At 32.0% G+C, this 20,003-nt stretch overlaps 1 protein-coding gene across 1 annotated transcript; it reads left to right on the top strand.

Annotated features, from left to right (window-relative positions):
• Positions 1 to 6,779: 6,779 nt before the first annotated feature.
• MGAT4C (MGAT4 family member C) lies at positions 6,780 to 17,614 on the top strand. The gene is made up of 3 exons (XM_045830594.1): positions 6,780 to 6,926; positions 12,862 to 13,009; positions 15,697 to 17,614. The coding sequence occupies exons 1-3, from the start codon at positions 6,780 to 6,782 to the stop codon at positions 16,836 to 16,838; spliced, it is 1,437 nt and encodes a 478-aa protein (XP_045686550.1). The 3' UTR covers positions 16,839 to 17,614.
• The last annotated feature ends 2,389 nt before the right edge of the window (positions 17,615 to 20,003 follow it).

Below are 20,003 nucleotides of genomic sequence, written 5' to 3'. Positions count from 1 at the left end.
GAGAGTACTGGAAGTAATGGGGGTTCCCATCACAATGGGTTCCATTTTTTGTTTTTTGCTTTTAACTTAATATAAAACTGCAGCTATTATTACAGAACAGAACAAGGCTTTGTGGGGTTTGTTTGTTTGTTTGTTTTTTAACTTCAGGAGTGAGAAGCAGAAGTAGGACACAGGATAAAGAAATTGTAGTTTTGATTCAGAATTGTTCAGGCCTACTGCCTCTACCTGCCCAAGTACTCCTCAATTCTCTTCCAAGTGTCAGTTTATCATAAAATGCAGAATACAAATAAAAGGATAGCTAACTCCTGAGTTTAAAAAGAAATAAAATACTCTTGAAGAGGCCCTTCTTTCCTTTTACCCCAATTTTGCAAAGAGTAAGACTGAAACAGACCGACTGGATTTGTCTTTTCTGTGGAGTTTTCACTGCATGTATACTGGACTCCAGGTAACACGGGAAATCTGGGTCTGAATGGGCCTCCTCGTGGTGCTCTGTGCAGAGCTGGGTCTGCTACCTTGCTAACAGGCGGTTTACCATGGGGCATTGTTTTATCATTGTGATGACTGTGGTCATTTACAGGCAGCTTTCATTTCCGCCCTGCTGCACAACAGGGCCTTGCTATGCTTCCCCTACTAACCTTGCTAAGCAGGAACCTTTTGAAAGCTCCTGGGCTGGAAACGCATGACCTCGCTGGTATAGATCTTCCCACTTCCGGTTTGGGAGCAGAACTTCCAAAACATCTTCCCACTTGTGGTTTGGACGCTGATACTTAAAAAAAAAAATAAACAAGTAAACAGTGAACAGGTAGGAAAAACCCTCAGTAATCTACTGCTATTGCCAAAGTTAAAGGAAGGATGAACCTGAACTCCTGAATTCCTAAAATGGCCAAGACAAATTGTGGCAGGCGAGAGATTGAGGGAGGGCTGGAGGCAGGGCTTGGTTTGTTTCTGTGGGAGAACAGGGAGCACATGTTTTTTGAGATGATCTGACTAGTCAAACAGAAAGTTAGGCCGACCGAAAATGAGACTCTGGAAGGAGGGGCAAACTGAGGAGAAAATCATCGTATAATTTTAGATTAATTGTGCTTTCATGGTCAGAGGAAAATTTAGGTAGAGATAATAGTCATTATTTAAAAATTGGGACTAGGCTCAGAGAGTTCCAGCTAGAGGTCTAAAATTTGCAGTTCACTCAAAAAGCAGCTTTAGGATATGGTATGTGGTGCCCCAGGTTGTAAAGAGTGAACAGAAGAGAAGGTGGGAAGGAACAATATTGTAAGAGGGCAAGGAGATTACCAGGAAGGTTTTGTATCCTTTTTAATGATGGTTTATAAACTTGAGAAGACAAATTCCAGATAATATCAATATTAAATCATGAAAAAGAATAATACCTTTTTGTTGATGTACCTGTTTCAATATCAGTGGAAACAGCTTTTGCTCTCTCTATGTATGTAATTATGTGCATATAAGTGTATAGGAATTGGTGCTATGTACTATTCATAATATCAAATTTTTTGTAAATACATGAGTATATAATATACATTTTACATGTGAGTATATTTAATGTATGTTCATGTGTAATAATCTTTATGAAAGGAATTATATAGTGAAAATTATTTCTTTTCATATAGAAATGAATTATTTGCTTTATGTTACATCAAAATGATTATATATGTGTATATATATATATATGAAGTTTGGTTATAGTAGTTTCATATATATGAATATTCAGCACCTGGGTCTCCAGAGATAATATGATTCTGCCTTAAAAAATGATGAAGACTTATTGAACCAGATATGCCAACTCTGCATACATTTGGGGCAGAAGTATGGCAATATTATATATTCTTCTTTTCTATAATTGTATTCATAAATGTGTTATATTATAAACTTGTAACAGGAGCTGTATTTGAAAATGCAGTAAAACTGATAAACAAAACTTGTTCAGCATTTCCCATTGCACTTGAAAAAGATAAAGTGTATTGTAGCATGTGTTAGCAAATGAATTTCTGGTGACATTTAAGGTATATAAAGATGATGAATCAATCTGAGAAAAGAATTCACTCAAAGCATGAAAATATGAGGTATAATTTTTTTCCAAATGAACCTAATCTGTAATAATCAACCCATGACCTTTTAAAAATACTTTTTGCCCTTTCTAAAATTATTCCAAGACTAGTGGAAAATTTCTAACAAATAAGATATTATTGAATGTGGAACCCCAATACTGCTCAAGTAATTTGTCCTTATTTGTATGATTGATATTTTCAAGCAGGGGCATGCTGTATGGAAGTTTACATTATTAGGATGTGCTCTTCTGTTTAAAAATGTGAACCCAAATGTTTACATGCTGTTAATCTTCCAGTTTGCACAGAATAGTGAGCTTGTGTTTGCCATTTTTGATTTAGTAGTTTTCAATAAATAACTAGTTTTATTAGTTACTTTTTTCAACATGTTTACTTTTTTTACACTGGGTCCCTGAGAGACTGATGTTTTTACAAGGTGTCTGTGTATTAAAATTCTAAGTTTGTAGGGCCAACTCTATAACTCTATCCTGATGTCTAAGAGTTACCTTCCTTTTAAATCTCTCCACTTCTCTCCATCCATTTTCTACCTTAGTATTCTCAATCATTAGCATCTCTTTTGTGGTATGTGGCTCTTTCTTCCTTTATTAAATTATTTTGAATCATATCGCCCTATGGTCAGACAGAAAACATTTGTCATAATCTTTTGCTATCATATATACTTTGTTGACAAAAACTCACACAAATATCAAAATAGTAAGAGATAACTTGGGATTTTTTAGATTCTCCATTCTTGCTATTTTTTAGCTATTTAAACTGTCAAATTCTGAGAGAAGAATATTCATATCCCTCACTCTATCTGTGGATCCATAAATATATGCTTATATTTCTAAGAATTCTTGATTTATGCATTTTCTTCTATAATATTTGACAATTTTTGGACTCTTGAATTGAGTTGATCTGTGAGTATTCATGGCTCCCAGCATTAGGTGTTTTGACTTCTTGAATTTCTTTTGTTTCAGATTTAGGTAGTCTCTCACTGTGTTATTTAGTCATACATATGTTGTTGGGAATCATGGCATTTAACATTATAAATAGACTTAATAGTACAGTTTCATGTTTTTATGGCCTATATTCACCAACATTTTATATCACAGTTGCAAACTATGGTATGTTATTGTTTGAACTTGCCTAAAATTCTTTGTCTATTCTTTCACCATTAACCTTTGTGGATGACATTGTTTGATTTATTTTTAAACAGTTTAAAATTAAAGTTCATGTGTGTCTATGGATATGCATGCATACACAACTCACATCAATTGGAAAATCTTTTTCTTTCAAAAATCACCTAAACTTATTTATGTTTATTGTTATATAATGTCCTTAGCCTCAACTCTATTACCATATGGTATAATTACTTTATATACTATGGAATGATTAATATATTTCTCTGTGGTTAATTTGGCAGATATTTTTCTGTATTTTCTTTTCATATTCAAAAGTTTTTGTGTATTTCGTTTGAGTAGTCACTTTTTACTAGTATCTTTATGCCATTAATTATATTTCCATTTTTTGTTCTGTTTGTTTTATTTGATTTAAATTACAGTCTTTGACCGACACATATTATCTACACATTGTAGATATAGATGAACTTATTCTACTTCCCTATTACTCTCTCTTTTATTACATTTTAGCAGTTAATTTTTTCATTGTCAGAACATATAGCATATACACTCTATTCCTCCAACATATGTTCTACTTTTGCTTAAAAATTAGTCTATAGTTAAATATATTAGTGAATAAGTGTGTTTATCACTTGAAGTTTCCCTAGTAATTCCTGAAAAGTTGATCAAAAATGGATAACTTCAAGGCATATCTGATTCAATCTTAAAGATAAAATATTCAACAAGCTTCTACGTAACACAATCAATTCATTTATATGTGCCTACTCATTTATAATGGAAAGAAAAACAAGTCACTGTAGATGTCCCAAAAGTAACATTAAAAACAAGACAATAATGCAGCAATATTTTTCAAGAAAATGAAAAGTATTTGTGAAAGAGAAATAAGGATCAGATTTATATTTTCTCCTTAAAAAATAAAAATACAAATAAAGCTAGACTACTCATGTGAGGTTTCAGACCTTGAATAACAAGCAGAAAAGGGTGATGATTCCTGACAGAAGGGAAACAAATGAGGCAATTGCCCCACTTATTGCAGAGAGTCTTTATGCTACAGCGTGAGGAGAGTGAACCCAATGAGATAGGTGTTCTCCCTGAGTTGAGAAGACATCATTGAAAATTTTGCAATTGTGAAGTAGAAAGAATTCAGAGTACCAAAGAAAAGAAGGCTACATGGGGTGCACAGTTGCAGAGAGAGGAGAGAAAACTCCAGAGATCTGGACAAGGGTTTTTTTTACATCTTCAGCTAAGAATTTGTCAGTTCATGTGTGCATGAAAACTAACAATAGCTGGTAAAGAATCATTGGAAGGGAATAGTTAGAATAATTTCTAGGATGGAAAGACAGTAATAATTCATGCTTCCATCCTTCCAAATAGAGAAACTTTGTAATATTTTGAGTATCAGTACTCAGAAGAATATTGCCTTAGCAGTGAAGCAAAATAAGCTTCTCTGAGACCAGCACTCTGACAGCAAAAGCTGACAAAACTATTAGACAATAGAGAAGTATGGATCAGTATTTCTGAAGAATATAAATGCAAAAATAAAATGTTAAAAATTAAATCCTATAATATAGAAATAATAATGCATTACCAATTATATAATTATATTTGGTTTGGATTCTAAAATCAATCAGTATAATCCATCATAACAAAAAAAATAAAAGGAGTACAAACTCCATATGATTAACTCAATAGATGGAGAAAGAGTATTTGACAAAACTCAACAGTCAGACATAATAAAGAGTCTCAAGAATCTAGGGATAAAAAAAATATCCTCAATGAGATAAAATGCATCTCTAACATCAGAAATAGGCACAAGAGTTATGGCCAGTGCACAGTGAACAGGAGACCATCAGTTCTCCACATAGAAAAAATAAGATAAAATTCTTCCACTACCAAATAAAAAACACAAAGATAAATTACAGGTGTACTAAAAAATTATCCATAAAAACAATCCCAGAATAAAATAAAAGAGACTTTCTATGAAACATTTTAAAAAAAGGGTGGAATTTTTAAGCATTGTACAAAACAATCCTGCATTTGTGAAATAAATTTGAATCAAAAACATTATACTGCAAAAGTGATATGAAAAAGAAATAAGTACAAGAAATACTTGGGGAAAATATTTGTATATTTTCAATATAAGCAACAATTAGCACATTTGCATTTATTTATATACATATATTTAAAACTGCTACACATAAACAAGAAAAATGAAAAGAACCCTGGAGAAAAATATGGCTAAAAGAAATAATACTACTTATGATATATTTTTTAGAATTTTTCTATTCTTTACCTTTGTTAAGCCTTTCTTCCATTTCCTAATATTCCTTCTTGTGGGAATCCAAAAATTCTTTCTTGCATTAATAGACATTGATTTCCAGCCATGTCCTAGACATTGTTCTAAGGGTTCGGGGTACAGGCTGTTTTTATTTCCTAAAGTTCTATATGCACATGAATACTTCATTCTAAAGATGAACTCAGAGACAATTTCCAGACTACTGAATTTTAGAAAAAATGATTCAACTAGTCTTTTGATCATTTCAGATATGTTTATTTTTTAAAACCATCATTAATCTAAATGCATTTGTGATTGAAGGATACCACAAAACAGAAGAAGCTAATGGGAAAATACTAAGTTGGTACTAATCTTGCTGACTTTAATATTGCTTTTTAGCAGCCCATAAATTATTACAAACAGCCAAACTCCTACTTAGTAGACCAAGCAAGGCATATTGTAACTATGACACTCCATTATCCAGTCTGATTTAATGAGGATTATTAAAAAAAATAAGCAAAAAAATGCACCTCAGAAGCTCTTAAATATATTATATTGGGACTAACACCCAAAATTTTAATTTCCTTTATGACTTTCTTTCCTCCAAATTTCCACCCAATAGCTCTTTTCAGTGCATGTTCAGTGCACCTGGGATGAATATTAGGTCCATATTTCTCTGGTTTCTTTCATTGCATTACATTATATTATGGGGAGGGAAATATTATTGTATTGTTATATCTCACTAATGAAAGTTGACATGTCATCTATTATTTGCTTTATTTTTGTTCTGTTTCTCATTAAACACCTATTTTTAAAGATGTTTTTTATTTATTTTATAGAGAGAGGGGAAGGGATGGAGAAATTGTGAGAGAGAAACTTCTATTATTTGCCTCTCTTACAGGCCTGGACTGGAGACTGAACTCACAACATAAGCTTGTGCCCTTACCAAGAATACAAATAGCAACCTCTCACTTTGTGGGATGATGCCCAACTGAGCCACACTGATCAAGGCAGAAATCTATTTTTTCTTACAGTATCGTTACCAAGATTCATTTTTTCAGAAATAACTGAGATTTCCCTTCCATTTTGATTTGCTCCACATCAATATAAACTTCTTCATTGATCTTATGCTGATGTATTAATAATCTATACCAATCTTATATGTGACATTGGAATAAATTTTAGCTTAGACAGTTGAAACGTGAGATTTTATAAGGGCCTGGTTCTTGATATATATGATGAAGAAATATTTTCATCCAAATTAATTGTTAGTAATTATGTGCCTCTGTTCTACAGGAAAGAATGTTTAGATTTCATCAAGTGAAACATATATTTGAAATACTGGATAAAATGAGATGCCTGCGAAAACGTTCTACAGTGTCATTCTTGGGAGTTCTTGTCATTTTCCTTCTATTTATGAACTTGTACATTGAAGACAGCTATGTTCTGGTAAGTTTTGGAGGTTGGTTTTTGTTGTTATTGTTTAAAATAAGGCCTAATTCAAATTAGACGTAGTTCATTAATAACGTAACTTCAATTCTAGCTATTGAAATAGCCTTAGTTTGAACAAAATTATAACATATATATTTTCTACCTACTTTTTGTATTAATTTTATATCACCAACTTCACAATTGTTTTAATTTATGTTATAATATTTTTAACACTATATATATTATGGCACAAATGTTTATATCTAATTACAAATAAGTTAGCTATCATCAGTGCTGAATTAATCTTATGTAAAATCATTTCAATATTTGAGCTTTAATTTGAAATATATAGAAAAAACAAAATCTGCTTAATGGTATTACACCTTATTTTTTCTGCTTTTCTGTATTATCAATAGTTACAAAATCTCATTGTATAACTAATATTAATTGTGCTATTTTGCTAAGAAGTAATATTTTATTGCAATATGTGACATCTCATTTAGATTTTGAATTGCCCTACAAGGCCACCAAGTTATATATTTATATTTACTGATAAGTAATATAGAACCTCAAAAACTATTCAGTAGTTTATAAAAGATAAATTAGTAAAATGTATTAATTAATTTTAAATGAATTATGGAAATACTCAAAAGGATTTATTCTGGCTAATTGTGAGAACTTAAATTGTTTCAATTATTTATTGTTGTAATTATAGAATAATTTTATGTGTGATGAGAATAACATGGACATTATTGCTTATTTACATTTTCTATCAAGGCTGAGCCTAAGATATCTGGAAAATATCCTAATTTGTATGTTATTATTTCTGTTCACATATTTCAGAAAATTAAATTTGGACATACAGAGGACTGAAAAATATTTTCCACCATGCCAGTATACTGAAAGTTTGAATTAATACTTTAGTAAGAGATAATCTGAAAATAACCACAGACTATTTCTCAATAAAATATTTTATTTTATTTTATTTTATTTTATTTTATTTTATTTTATTTTATTTTATTAATTAACATGGTTTACTAACTATCCACTATTTTCCAGATACTATTCCATATCCTATAAAGTAACCATACCTTATAAGTGCAGATTTTCTTAGAAGGTGTCCTATAAAACACTGTGCCATTTTTTGCATTTTTCTGTCATTGTGAAATTTGGCCAGATACCTATTGTCTTGACATTGTCTAGGCCTTTTACCTTCAGGTTTAGTTCTTGATCTCGTGGACTTGTCAATCTACCATTCAGTCAATTCACAATGGCTGAACCAACACAGATTAATATAATTTGACTAGGCATGATTTAGGTAAACAGTGCACTGGAGAAATTTAATAGTGATATACATTTTGGAAACTTGATTATTAGGTTTATAAGATTTAAGGACAATTGAGCAAAGCCCATGTGATCCAACTTTTTAAAATAAAATTAAAGATCATAAATTAACTAAAGAAGCTCTTAATGATTTAATTGTGCAATGACAGTTTACTTCTTGCATCTGTGTCTACTGGTAGAAGGAAATGACATCTTGCAAATCAAACATGTGGTATTGGCAGGATGCTTGCATTCAGTGATTTGCTGCATTTATGAGATACTTTCAGGAGCAATTTTAATTTCATTTTGAATAGACAGAAGATCACTGTGTACAACAAACATCTTTATATCTTTTTGGAATACAATCTTTTTAAATTCATTATAAAATGTGTAAAAAGTAATAGACTATATATACATGAGAAGGTCAAATATTATTGCTCTGTTTTAGATATTATATATTCCTATTTAAAAATAGGTCCTAGCCCCCTAATGTAAAAGATAATAATTTAATTAAGTAACTCTTACTAAAAAGTACTTTCTCATTGAAATTCCCTCTGGCTTTATTAGTTAGAGAGTGTCCAGCCATGTAATATGAAAAATAGAGACACTTATTAAAGATGATACAGGACACAAGAAACATTGTTCATAGGGCAATGCTGCCTCAGCCCCCTTGAAGGCAGACACCTTGTGACCGCACACAGTTCTCCCAGCCTCCCTTCTACTGCTCAAAATACTCTGGAATCACCATTAGCTGCCCCATCATATTTTCTTGAATCTCATCAGTGGTCTGATATTTCTTCCCTTTCAAAGTTGCTTTCAGTTTTGGGGAAAGCCAGAAGTCACAGGGTGCCAAATCTGGGCTTTAGGGGGAACTGAGTCACCTGGGTGATTTGAAGTTGCACCAGAAAGCTCTGAATGAGGCATGATGCATGAGCCAGTGCATTGTCATGATGAAGCTGCCAATCACCAGTTGCCCATAGCTGCAGCCTTCTGAATTATCTGAATGGTTTCCACAGAGGAATGTTCAAGCTTAATTTAGACCAAAATTTGATGCAGATTCATTGCTCTACCTGCTCAGTCAGTTTGAATGCCATGGCCACACAGTACACTTGCTCACTCAATAAAGTCCTCCACCCCCTCTTACTAGTACAGTGAAGTCATCATTGTTCATACATGTGTATTGCAGGCCACTGTCCTTGGCTGTCAGTTTACATTGATATCGTGAAAACCATTCTCATTATATTAACGATATTGTTAATTGTTGTATATTGTATATTATGTTGTATATGGTATATTGTAATTGTGGTCAATATTGCATATTAACAATATTGTTACATTGTTAATATAACGAGAATTTTTTCTGGACAAACCTCCTATCTTTCTAGTCAAATTTGCAAATTAGCCCTGGTATAGAAAAGAAATTACTTCTTAGCTTTAAAATCTCTATTTTTTTACAACACATCATCTTTACACTGTTATGTGTTCATCACCCCAAGTCAAGTTGGAAAAAATAAGTTAAAATGATTTTAAATACAAGAAACCCCATAATTGAAAAATGCAATGAAAGTATTTTATTCATTTAATTTTTCATTATGTACTAGATGATATTAACTACCTAATTTGTATTTTGAGCTAAAATTTATCCCAATGCTCAATATGTATTAATATTGGCAACATTCTTTAAATATTAATGTAAAATACATTAAAATTGTTCTTCTAAAAATGTTTGATTATTCATGGGAAACTGATCCCCTAATAGAATATTGACTGCAGTTTCTTTTTAACATTTGCCCTTTCTGACCTTATCTGTGTTATTTCATTTTCCACAAAATTATCTGACTTGATTTTCTCTCTTGATTCTAAAATGACACAATGGATGCAATTTTCTAAGCTTAGACATTAGTTGGTCTTTCTTTTCATGTCTTTCTTATTTCAGGGAATATACTAGTTAAAATTCAGTTAAATCAGAGTAACAAAAGTAGTAAGTCTCCAGAGTTACTTAGCAAATTCAGTTCTACTCTTTTTGCTAGGAAATATATTGGTGGCATACCAATCCATTGGCATATAACAGTTCAGTGTGTTCCCCACATATTAGAGGCCCATGTGCCTTTCAGTGGTTGTATGAGACAAATAGTATCACAATGCAAACCAAGTAGAAGAGACACTACATGTCCAATCAACTTAGCCTCTGGGCTATGAGCATCTTCAAAGTAGCCACTAGAGTATATATTTATTCTGTAGCTAGTCCATTGAATTGTATTCCCATCAAGAAAATTATTGTCATAAAGCTTCGTCTTATTACTGAGAACTATTACTATAACACAGTGCGACAAAAAGGAGGTATCCAGATAGAGCCTGGTTTTTCAGGTATGTGCCTCTGGAAAGCAGCCAAGAAGGCTAACTCTGGTAAAAGTTTCATTGTTTATTTATGTTGAAAAAGGTAAAGCTTATTCTTCAGAATTTCATAAAGTTATTTTATATTTGTTCCATTTTAATATTTTATATTCTATGTCCTTCAATCAACATGAATATATTATATCTTATCACAAAGAATCTAGATTTTTATATGTTGGAGATAGAATTCTTAAAGTAATATCCAATATAATGCACTTCTTTCAGAATGTGGCATCACCCAAAGACAGAATGGTAAAATGAATTCAGTGTTGTGACTACTGTAATTTTACAGCTGTATCTTCTAGACTATATTGATTATGGACACCATTATATTACTATTAAAGCAGCTGATGCTAAACTGAGTCCTAGGTATTTTTGACAATCCTAAATTTTCTCATTTAAAACTTTAATAATGTTTTATAGGTTTTCAGAAAGACAAAAATGAAAATGTTTAAATTTAAAGTTTTAAATAATCAGGTTCAATGGATAGTTAATTAGTATATCTCTTAAAAATCTAGCATCCAAGGTTTAATTTTATATAATTTCAAAGTCTGTAACTTACAGATGGCAAATGTATTGTAAATCTTGTAAAAGACTAAAGAGTTTGTCTTTGTTCAAATTATCAAAATGATATAAAATATAGAAATATAGTGTTAAAAAGCAAAGGTAGGTTTATAAACAGAACTGAATATACAGAAAGAAGATAAGAATGAATCTCATTTTAGCAAGGACCAGATTGAAAGCTCCTCCCTGTTGTGGTCAATGATTCTCAACTTTAATTTTAAACAAATACCAGTCTGGCCATAGATTTAAAAGTTTGATTAGTTACCTTTTCCATTGACATTTGAATTTGACACAAAGTAGTAAATGTTCCAATTGAGGTAAACTGTGTATTTGAATGCTTACGAATCTTTCAAAACAAGGGTTAATTAAAGTTTTATTGACCAAAAATGTGAGGACCAAAATTATTTAATGCATTCACTTTCCCTTTAATTGCTTGCACATGCCTACCCTGCCATTCTACAGTAAAGAGTTGAAATAGGTCTCCATAAAACCACACAGTAGACATCTTGCCAAAAAACACCATTTTTTCCTAAATAGGTTGTCCCCAAACATTTCCTATGTGTAGTAAACCATATACAAAAACCAAACAAGTCATCATTTTGCAAATAATATACAACCAATAGAGGTTTGATCAAATGGTGATTAGAAAAAATATACACAATTGAACTTATATTAAAAAAAGAAAAGGGAAGCAATGAATGGTTAACAGGATATATTTTAGCCAAATATGGATATGTTTTCTGAAATATAAACCTTCCCAAAGATTGAATGGTATAAGTCCATTTCCAAATAGACATTTAAAAGGGATCTTACAAATAAAAGTATCAGACCTCTCACTTCCAACAGAATACCACACACACAAGCAATGAGCAAACATATTATGGGAAAGCTAGTGGAAGAGCTGAAGACTTTTCCTTGACTTGGTACAAATGTATTCTACCTGGGGCACCTCAAAGATGTGTGGATAAGACACTGCCCTGTCTCAACCAGCATTCTCAGCACAACCAGCTGTCACAACCAGCATTCTCAGCACCCTTCAATTATTGTGGTCGAATAAGTTACTCATTAACACTTCTTGATTAATAAATTATCCAAAACCCAATTATATCTAGTATTGCATTTTCCTTATTATCCCTAAAATTTCCCAATCAGAAATAATGGGCGATCTTTTAGGAGCCAGTCCTTAAAGAAAAGAAAATAGCTTAATGACTAAAATATGGGGAATTTAGTGGCAATTAGTTTTACATGAAACTGTAAAATAGATTAATATCAAATTTTAAGATCCTGGAATTATTGTAAAGAAGTTGAATTTTAACATGAAGGCATTTGGGAGTTTTCATGCAGAGATTTTTTTTTAATCAAGATAATGTCATTATTTATATATATATATTTATATTTATATATATATATATATATATAAATATATATATATATATAAACAAACACAAGTATAGTATGGAGAGTACAACAGAGTAGAATGAGCCTGGAGCAGAGACTCTAGGTAGGAATTGAGGTGAGAGATAATGATCTATGGCAGTGCCAGTAATTGAGATTTATATGATATGCATATTATATATTAGACACATACAGTCATTGTATAAGGAGAAGCTTTATTTTAATCCATGACCATCTATTATTCATTTATTTCCTCTGCCTCTGTGTTGGCACTCAGGAAGGAGACAAACAATTTATAAGGGAAACATCCACACATCAGCTGAATTCAGAACGCTATGTGCATACTTTCAAAGATTTATCTAACTTCTCAGGAGCCATCAATGTCACCTATCGCTACTTAGCTTCCACTCCTTTACAAAGAAAGCGTAAGTACCCTTACAATTTTAAGTCAAGAGTACTAAAATATTTTGTTTAAACATAATGAAGATTTGCTTCATTTGTACAGCAATAAAAACTTATAGGGTTTATTATTATAACCTATTTTGGGGAAATATTTTAATGTCTCTTCACTAAATACAATTACTCATTGATCCAATTCTATTAATAAAAAAAATAAATGCCTCACTGTCTATGAACTTTTTAGCAGTTTGCTGTAGAACCATGTAGAGACTAGGAAAAAATCAATGCATTTTAAATATAAAAATTTTTAAAGTTTTCTTTTAAAAATAATGATTCTCATTTTGATACATTTTTAAATTTTAATGGTTTGGTTTTTGTAACTTGCCACCAGCTTTTAATTAGTGAAAGTCATTGTATCTGTTTCCCAAGATGTTATAGCATATGTCACAAACTAGGTGGTTCACAGCAGAAACGCATTCTCTCACAATGGTGGAGGCCAGAAGTCTGAAATCACCGTGCTGGCCATGCCGCACACTAGGGGAGGTCTAGGGGAGAATACTCCTTTGCCTCTTGAAGTTTCTGATTGCTCTGGGCATTCTTTGGTTTGTGGTAGCATGATCACAATCACTGCCTTTATATTTATATGGCCTACTTCCTTTTGCCTGCTTTTGTCTCTCTGAGTCTTCTCTTCTTATAAGGTCACTAGTCATTTAATTTAATGGCCACTCTAAATCCAATTTAAATATATCACAAGATCCTTAACTAATTACATCTACAAAGACCCTACTTCTAAATAGGGTTATACTCTGAGGTTTCAGGTAGACATGAATTGTTGGAGGAAACAATTCAACTTACTACAAGCAGTTTGAATCCAGAAAGTAACATATTGCATTTCATCATGATGTAATTACTGTACCACTAAGAAAATAGGAGTGCCTGTCAGTTTTAATAGTAAGATGCCATCAATTACAATATGCAACAATTTTTAAATATTTCTGTATAAAATATGAATTTGAGAATCAATGAAATACAGTGATACCATGAACTTCTTAAAAGATTGTCTGAATACCACAAAAACTGAGTTCCCTGTTAAGAAGAATTTATGCAAGTGGATTTGTGATCACCAAATTGAGGAAATGGTAACTTAACTCAGATTTCTTTAGATCTGTCATTCATTTTACCATTTCAAGTATCTACCTCTCTTAAGCTTCTTTTTAACTGCATAAGACTGCCACAAACTTTTCTACCTACATCTGTTACATCACCTTTGTTCAAACATTACTCATTTCCCTTTTCCCATGCTCAGTTTACTAATGTATATTGGCACATATGCCAAGTGCTTTATATGAAAGAGGCAATGTAGAACAGAGAGTAAGGGCAGGACAGTTTGAATCTCGCCACCACACTACTTTCTGCATGATGCACTTTGCACAGGTTACCTAACCTCACTGTGATTTAATTTCCTTAGCTCTAAAGCAGGAATGAGGTTCACAAAGCTACACCAAGACTGTTAGGAATATTAAGATGCATATTGCAAGTAAAGTGCATAAACTTCTGCCTTTTTTTGTAGAAAGTGTTATATTAGCATTGCCATTATTAGGCATTAATGTAGGCTGGTGGCTTGAGATTAATTGTACAGGTAGTACATCAGCTTTCAGAAGTCAGAGTACTAAGTCAGGTATTTAAATAAAATGTGTAAATCTCTACTTTGCTGACAGACTAGTAAGAAAGATTTTCTTGAAAGGACTTTTTTCAGTATTGCACAATTCACATTATGTAGGTATCTGTAGTAAAACAGTGATCTTAGTGAACATAAACATGTTCTTGTTTTAAAAATTGTGGTTCTGAAATTTTATTCTGTTCTCAATTGTGGTGAAAATGAGAACTTTAAAAAATGAAAATATTTCCATAGAAAGACATCTAACACTTCTCAGAGTCAAACTGTCGTTTCACCAGGTTTAATTTTATTTTTAAATATATTCAATTTCTAATTTTAGTTTTTAGTATCAGAATAAAAATTTCTCCAGATAAAATCAATATAAAAAGCATTTCAAATAAAAGATTAATATTCATGCCTTAGAACAATGTACCATACATTTGAGCAATAATGCAGTTTTTCAAAATGAGTTCATGATACTGTTTGCATTCTGATTACCTTACTAGATAAATTTCAAAATAAAGTTTTGAAGTCCTTTTATGCATTTTTCTGATATAAGATAATGACAGTGATCAAAGAAAAATTAAAATGACATCTTTTCTATGAAAATTTTTGAGACAAGTAAAGAATATTCTTAGTTTATGTTTTCATAGTTTGAGGCTATCATTTTTAACTGTGAATTTTCTCCTCCTCAGATTTTTTTAAATGGCATTTATACTATCTAAATATCTATCTTCTCTAATGGGTATATATGAGAACATTACGCTGAATAACACTTTAAACGATATTTTTTATTTTATTGTTTACAGCAATGACTCATACATCATTGTGCTTAAGCTGCAATTTTCCATAAAAAGTATCAATTATGTATAAGCTACTATTGCTTTTATGTGTTTAACATAACATTTTAATCACAAAATGTTCTATACATAATCATTCACTAGATTTACTTAATATAGTAGGAAGCCTGGGGGAAATAACTTTTTGCTTCTATTCTATGTTATTCAAAATCTAGTTTTCATTTAATTTGTCCTCCTTCTGAATCCTTTTGCTCAGGGTTTCTTACAATTGGACTATCATCAGTGAAACGAAAAAAAGGAAACTACTTACTTGAAACAATCAAGTCAATTTTTGAGCAATCCAGCTACGAAGAGCTCAAGGAAATCTCAGTGGTGGTTCATCTAGCAGACTTTAATTCATCCTGGCGTGAGGTCATGGTTCAGGATATTACACAGAAATTTGCCCACCATATTATTGCAGGAAGATTAATCGTTATACATGCCCCAGAGGAATATTACCCAATCCTGGATGGCCTTAAAAGAAATTACAATGATCCAGAAGATAGAGTCAGATTTCGTTCCAAGCAAAATGTAGATTATGCTTTTCTGCTTAATTTTTGTTCCAATACTTCAGACTATTATGTGATGCTTGAAGATGATGTTCGATGTTCAAAAAATTTCTTAACTGCCATCAAGAAAGTTATTACATCTCTAGAAGGAACTTACTGGGTAACTCTTGAGTTTTCTAAGCTTGGCTACATTGGAAAACTTTATCATTCACATGACCTCCCACGTTTGGCACATTTTTTATTAATGTTTTATCAAGAAATGCCTTGTGATTGGCTATTGACTCATTTTCGGGGTCTCTTGGCTCAGAAAAATGTTATTCGTTTTAAACCATCTCTCTTTCAGCACATGGGTTATTATTCATCATATAAAGGGACAGAGAATAAGCTGAAGGATGACGATTTTGAAGAGGAGTCACTTGACATCCCTGATAACCCTCCTGCAAGACTATATACCAACATGAATGTTTTTGAAAATTATGAAGCAAGCAAGGCTTACAGTAGCGTTGATGAGTACTTTTGGGGAAAACCACCTTCAACAGGAGATGTCTTTGTGATTATATTTGAAAATCCAATTGTGATTAAAAAAATTAAAGTGAGTACTGGAACAGAAGATCGGCAAAATGACATTTTACATCATGGAGTCCTAGATGTTGGGGAAAATGTTATAGTTTTCAAACAAAGTAGACAATGTGATACTTACATAAGACTAGGGGAATTCAAAAATGGAAACTTTGAAATGTTAGATGTGAATCAAAAAATTCCATTTGATATACAGTGTATAAGGATATATGTTACCAAAACCCAAAAAGAATGGCTGATTATTAGGAGTATTAGCATTTGGACTTCTTAGCCAATTAAATCAGTATGTCCTTTCACTGAAACAGGTCTTCCTGTTTCCTTTTGTTACCTTCCTCTTTTGCTACATTTGTCCTATGGAGTTAAGCAACAGATGGGACATTTTAAAAGAAAAGTCAGTCATCTTGGCAGTTTTGATTTACCCATTTTCATCACAATTTTACTCTAATATACACTTGCACTTATATCAAATTCTGAAGTTGAATATGTTCACAGTTAATACTAGGTTCATTTATATTTTAATGTTATTATGTTAGTTTCAAATTTTTAACAGTGTTTTAAAGGGGGCATGAAGAACTTAAAAAGAGAAATTTTAGTCTGTTGGATGGTAAGTCTTGAAAAATATTTTCCAACTGTATACATTTCCTCAATAATTGATAGTTTATCATATCATCAGATAGCTTTTATTAACCCTTTGTGTAAATATACAGTTGGTTAGAATGATAATCTGTCGGGGTTTGTTTTTTATTTTTTTGGACACTGAGTTTTCCATAGACCCTTGTACATCTACAATGAATACCTCCTCATGGAAATGATGTCTTTACAACCGATTTTTGTGTATAGGTGGGACTACAGAAAGAAAAATTTTCTCCCTTGATTATTTATATGAAAGGGGGCATTGATCATTGTATAAAAACAATTGAGCACCTGTTATCAATAAATTTTCTGTGGGAGTCTTTTTCTAGTTTCCCTTTTGCAAAAAAAGAATAGTTATGTTCAGTATTCTCAGGGTACATTGGGTACCTGCATTTAATAGAAGAAATTAGAGAAGGCCTAAAGTTAGTTCAATCCTCAAACATTTTCAGTATATACATAAAATTTTTGAAATTGATTTTATATGTTTTGTATTAAAAGTTGTGTGATTGGAATCATTATGACTTACCATATACTTTTTGGGCGTTTAAATGAGCATCTTGTAAAGGAGAAAAGTGAGAGAGAAACAAATCAGTTGACTTCTCTATACTCAGAGCTGGTTCAAAGCAAAGCCAGAGAGAGAGGTCACATGTCCTGACACCCAGTGTCCTTTCTCTTGTACAAAGCTTGCTCCTAACACAATGCATGCTTTCTGTTCTCTGATATGAGTCTCAGTCCATGAGTTGTGCCATCTGGACACAGTTGGTATAATTTTTTATAAGTCCTATTAACATTCTGTGAGTAACCCTAAAGTGTCCTAAATGGTGCTCTTGTGGTATATGTACACAATGGTAAGCAAACCTGACTAAATTTTGCTATAAGAAACTGGACAATTGTGACTACACCATTTGTCCATTAAAGCAATTCAGGACACTCCAGTGCATCTTAAAAACATTGTTTTTTAGAATATTCTGAGCTTGTCTCATTCTTTCTATTTTTGACAAACAACAAAGATAAAAGGATTTATGAGAAAATGAAATGAAGAGTACTTCATATGTGTTTATGGAGAGAACTAAATATATGTTTATATCGATGGATATGTGTGTGTGTGTGTGTGTGTGTGTGTGTGTGTGTGAAGATCAGACTTGTGATACTGAGAGAGAAAGAGAAATTCTTTTTCTTCCTTTCATCCTGAAACAAAATCCTTAGGACTCATTGGTGTGCTACAGTACACACACAAAAAACTATCTTACTCATTCTACCCAAATTGATTAAATTAAAAACTCAGATAAAATACTGAAAAATTGTTTTCTTTAATTGGTACAATAGTTGTGTACTTTGCACCCAGTTGCTGTATTATTAGAGGAAATGTAAACCTTTAAATATTAATATTTTATAACATGTCTAATTCTTAATGCCATAGAAAAGATGAACACTGCCACTAAATTATTATCTCTACATTGACTTGGAGAATATTTGCTACTGACTTAAAGATATTCTGTTTCCTTGGCTTTTCTCACCCTTTTATTAGCTGACTAGTTGTATAGTGTTCTGTATATATCTCAGAAGTTTCCAAAAATTCTTTTTCTGCAATTTCAATGATGAAAAGTATACAACAAAGACATGTAATATCAAGATCTAGGCAGACTCCATGAAGTGAGTTGTAAACTTTTACATATTCTAAGAGTGATTCCAAAGACCAGCCATTGACACTGACATCTAGAAAATGCTTCAAGAAAGATTGCTGAGAGCAACAGGAAAATTGGATGTTTGCTAGAGAATTGTAAGTGCAAATGTGACACGAAGAGATCATGTATAATCTCAAATTGGATCCTTTCATTACTGAATCAGGTTTGAATCATCTGGTAAGTCACCTAAGAATGTCTCTATGTGTTATTTGTAGATTGACTATGGGTCAGCTTTCTAAGGAAAAGACTTTAAAAAAATTATTATTGTTGTTCAATTACAATTGTCCCCATTTTCCCCCCATTACTCTCCCCTGCCCTACCCACACCCCACTTTCCCCATTCAGTCCTCTCCCTTCCCCCACTGGCTTTGTCCATGGGTCCTTTATATATGTTCCTTGACAGACCCTTCCCCTTCTTTCCCCTCTTATCCCCCTCCCCCCTCCCCTTCCAGTCACTGTCAGTTTGTTCTTTATTTCCATGTCTCTGTTTCTGTTTTGCTTGCTTGTTTGTATTGTTGATTAGGTTCCTCTTATAGGTGAGATCATATGGTATTTGTCTTTGACTTTGACAAAGAATGATTCTCCATTAAGGGTCCGGGAGGTAAATAACCTTTTTTCAAATATTTCAAATAAACCAACATTTTTTACTTGGTTTAGTCTTATATTTCCTATGTTTAAAAATTCAGAATGAAGCTCCAGTAATTATGTCTGAGAAGCCCAGAGGGTTTATTTAGGTTTAATTATGTTCAATCTGTTATTAAGTAAGCATTATGTGATCTCTCTTTTTGCAGTAAGTTTTTTTTAAAGCATACATTATTTTATGCTATAAATATCCATTGAAAGACTGGAATGTGGAAAGAATAGTTATTTAATTGCTATGAAAATACAATGCTCAAAGGTTTCAAGCACAAAATATGGTATATACACTTTAAGCAATGTCTCGATTTGTATACTTTAAATTGACTAAAAAGCTTACTTATACTGAAAATTCTTCTCCTTAAGGGAGCCATTTCAGCATTTATGACCATCAAAGAAAAACATCTTGTAAAAGCACAGTAAAAATTTGGAAATGTATATTTTTGGAAAATACACATTTTATCAGCAAAAACAGGTATGGTT

This window comes from Phyllostomus hastatus, unplaced genomic scaffold, assembly GCF_019186645.2.
Source record: "Phyllostomus hastatus isolate PE091 unplaced genomic scaffold, TTU_PhHast_1.1 phas_contig_152, whole genome shotgun sequence".
NCBI classification, from domain to species: domain Eukaryota; kingdom Metazoa; phylum Chordata; class Mammalia; order Chiroptera; family Phyllostomidae; genus Phyllostomus; species Phyllostomus hastatus.
This window is presented reverse-complemented; position numbering and strand designations above follow the sequence as displayed.

Coding starts and splice junctions, on each gene's coding strand:
- MGAT4C (XM_045830594.1), top strand. CDS start 6,780: ATGTTTAGATTTCATCAAGTGAAACATATATTTGAAATACTGGATAAA. Junction 6,927..12,861: donor TTGAAGACAGCTATGTTCTG/GTAAGTTTTGGA, acceptor GTTGGCACTCAG/GAAGGAGACAAACAATTTAT. Junction 13,010..15,696: donor CACTCCTTTACAAAGAAAGC/GTAAGTACCCTT, acceptor CCTTTTGCTCAG/GGTTTCTTACAATTGGACTA.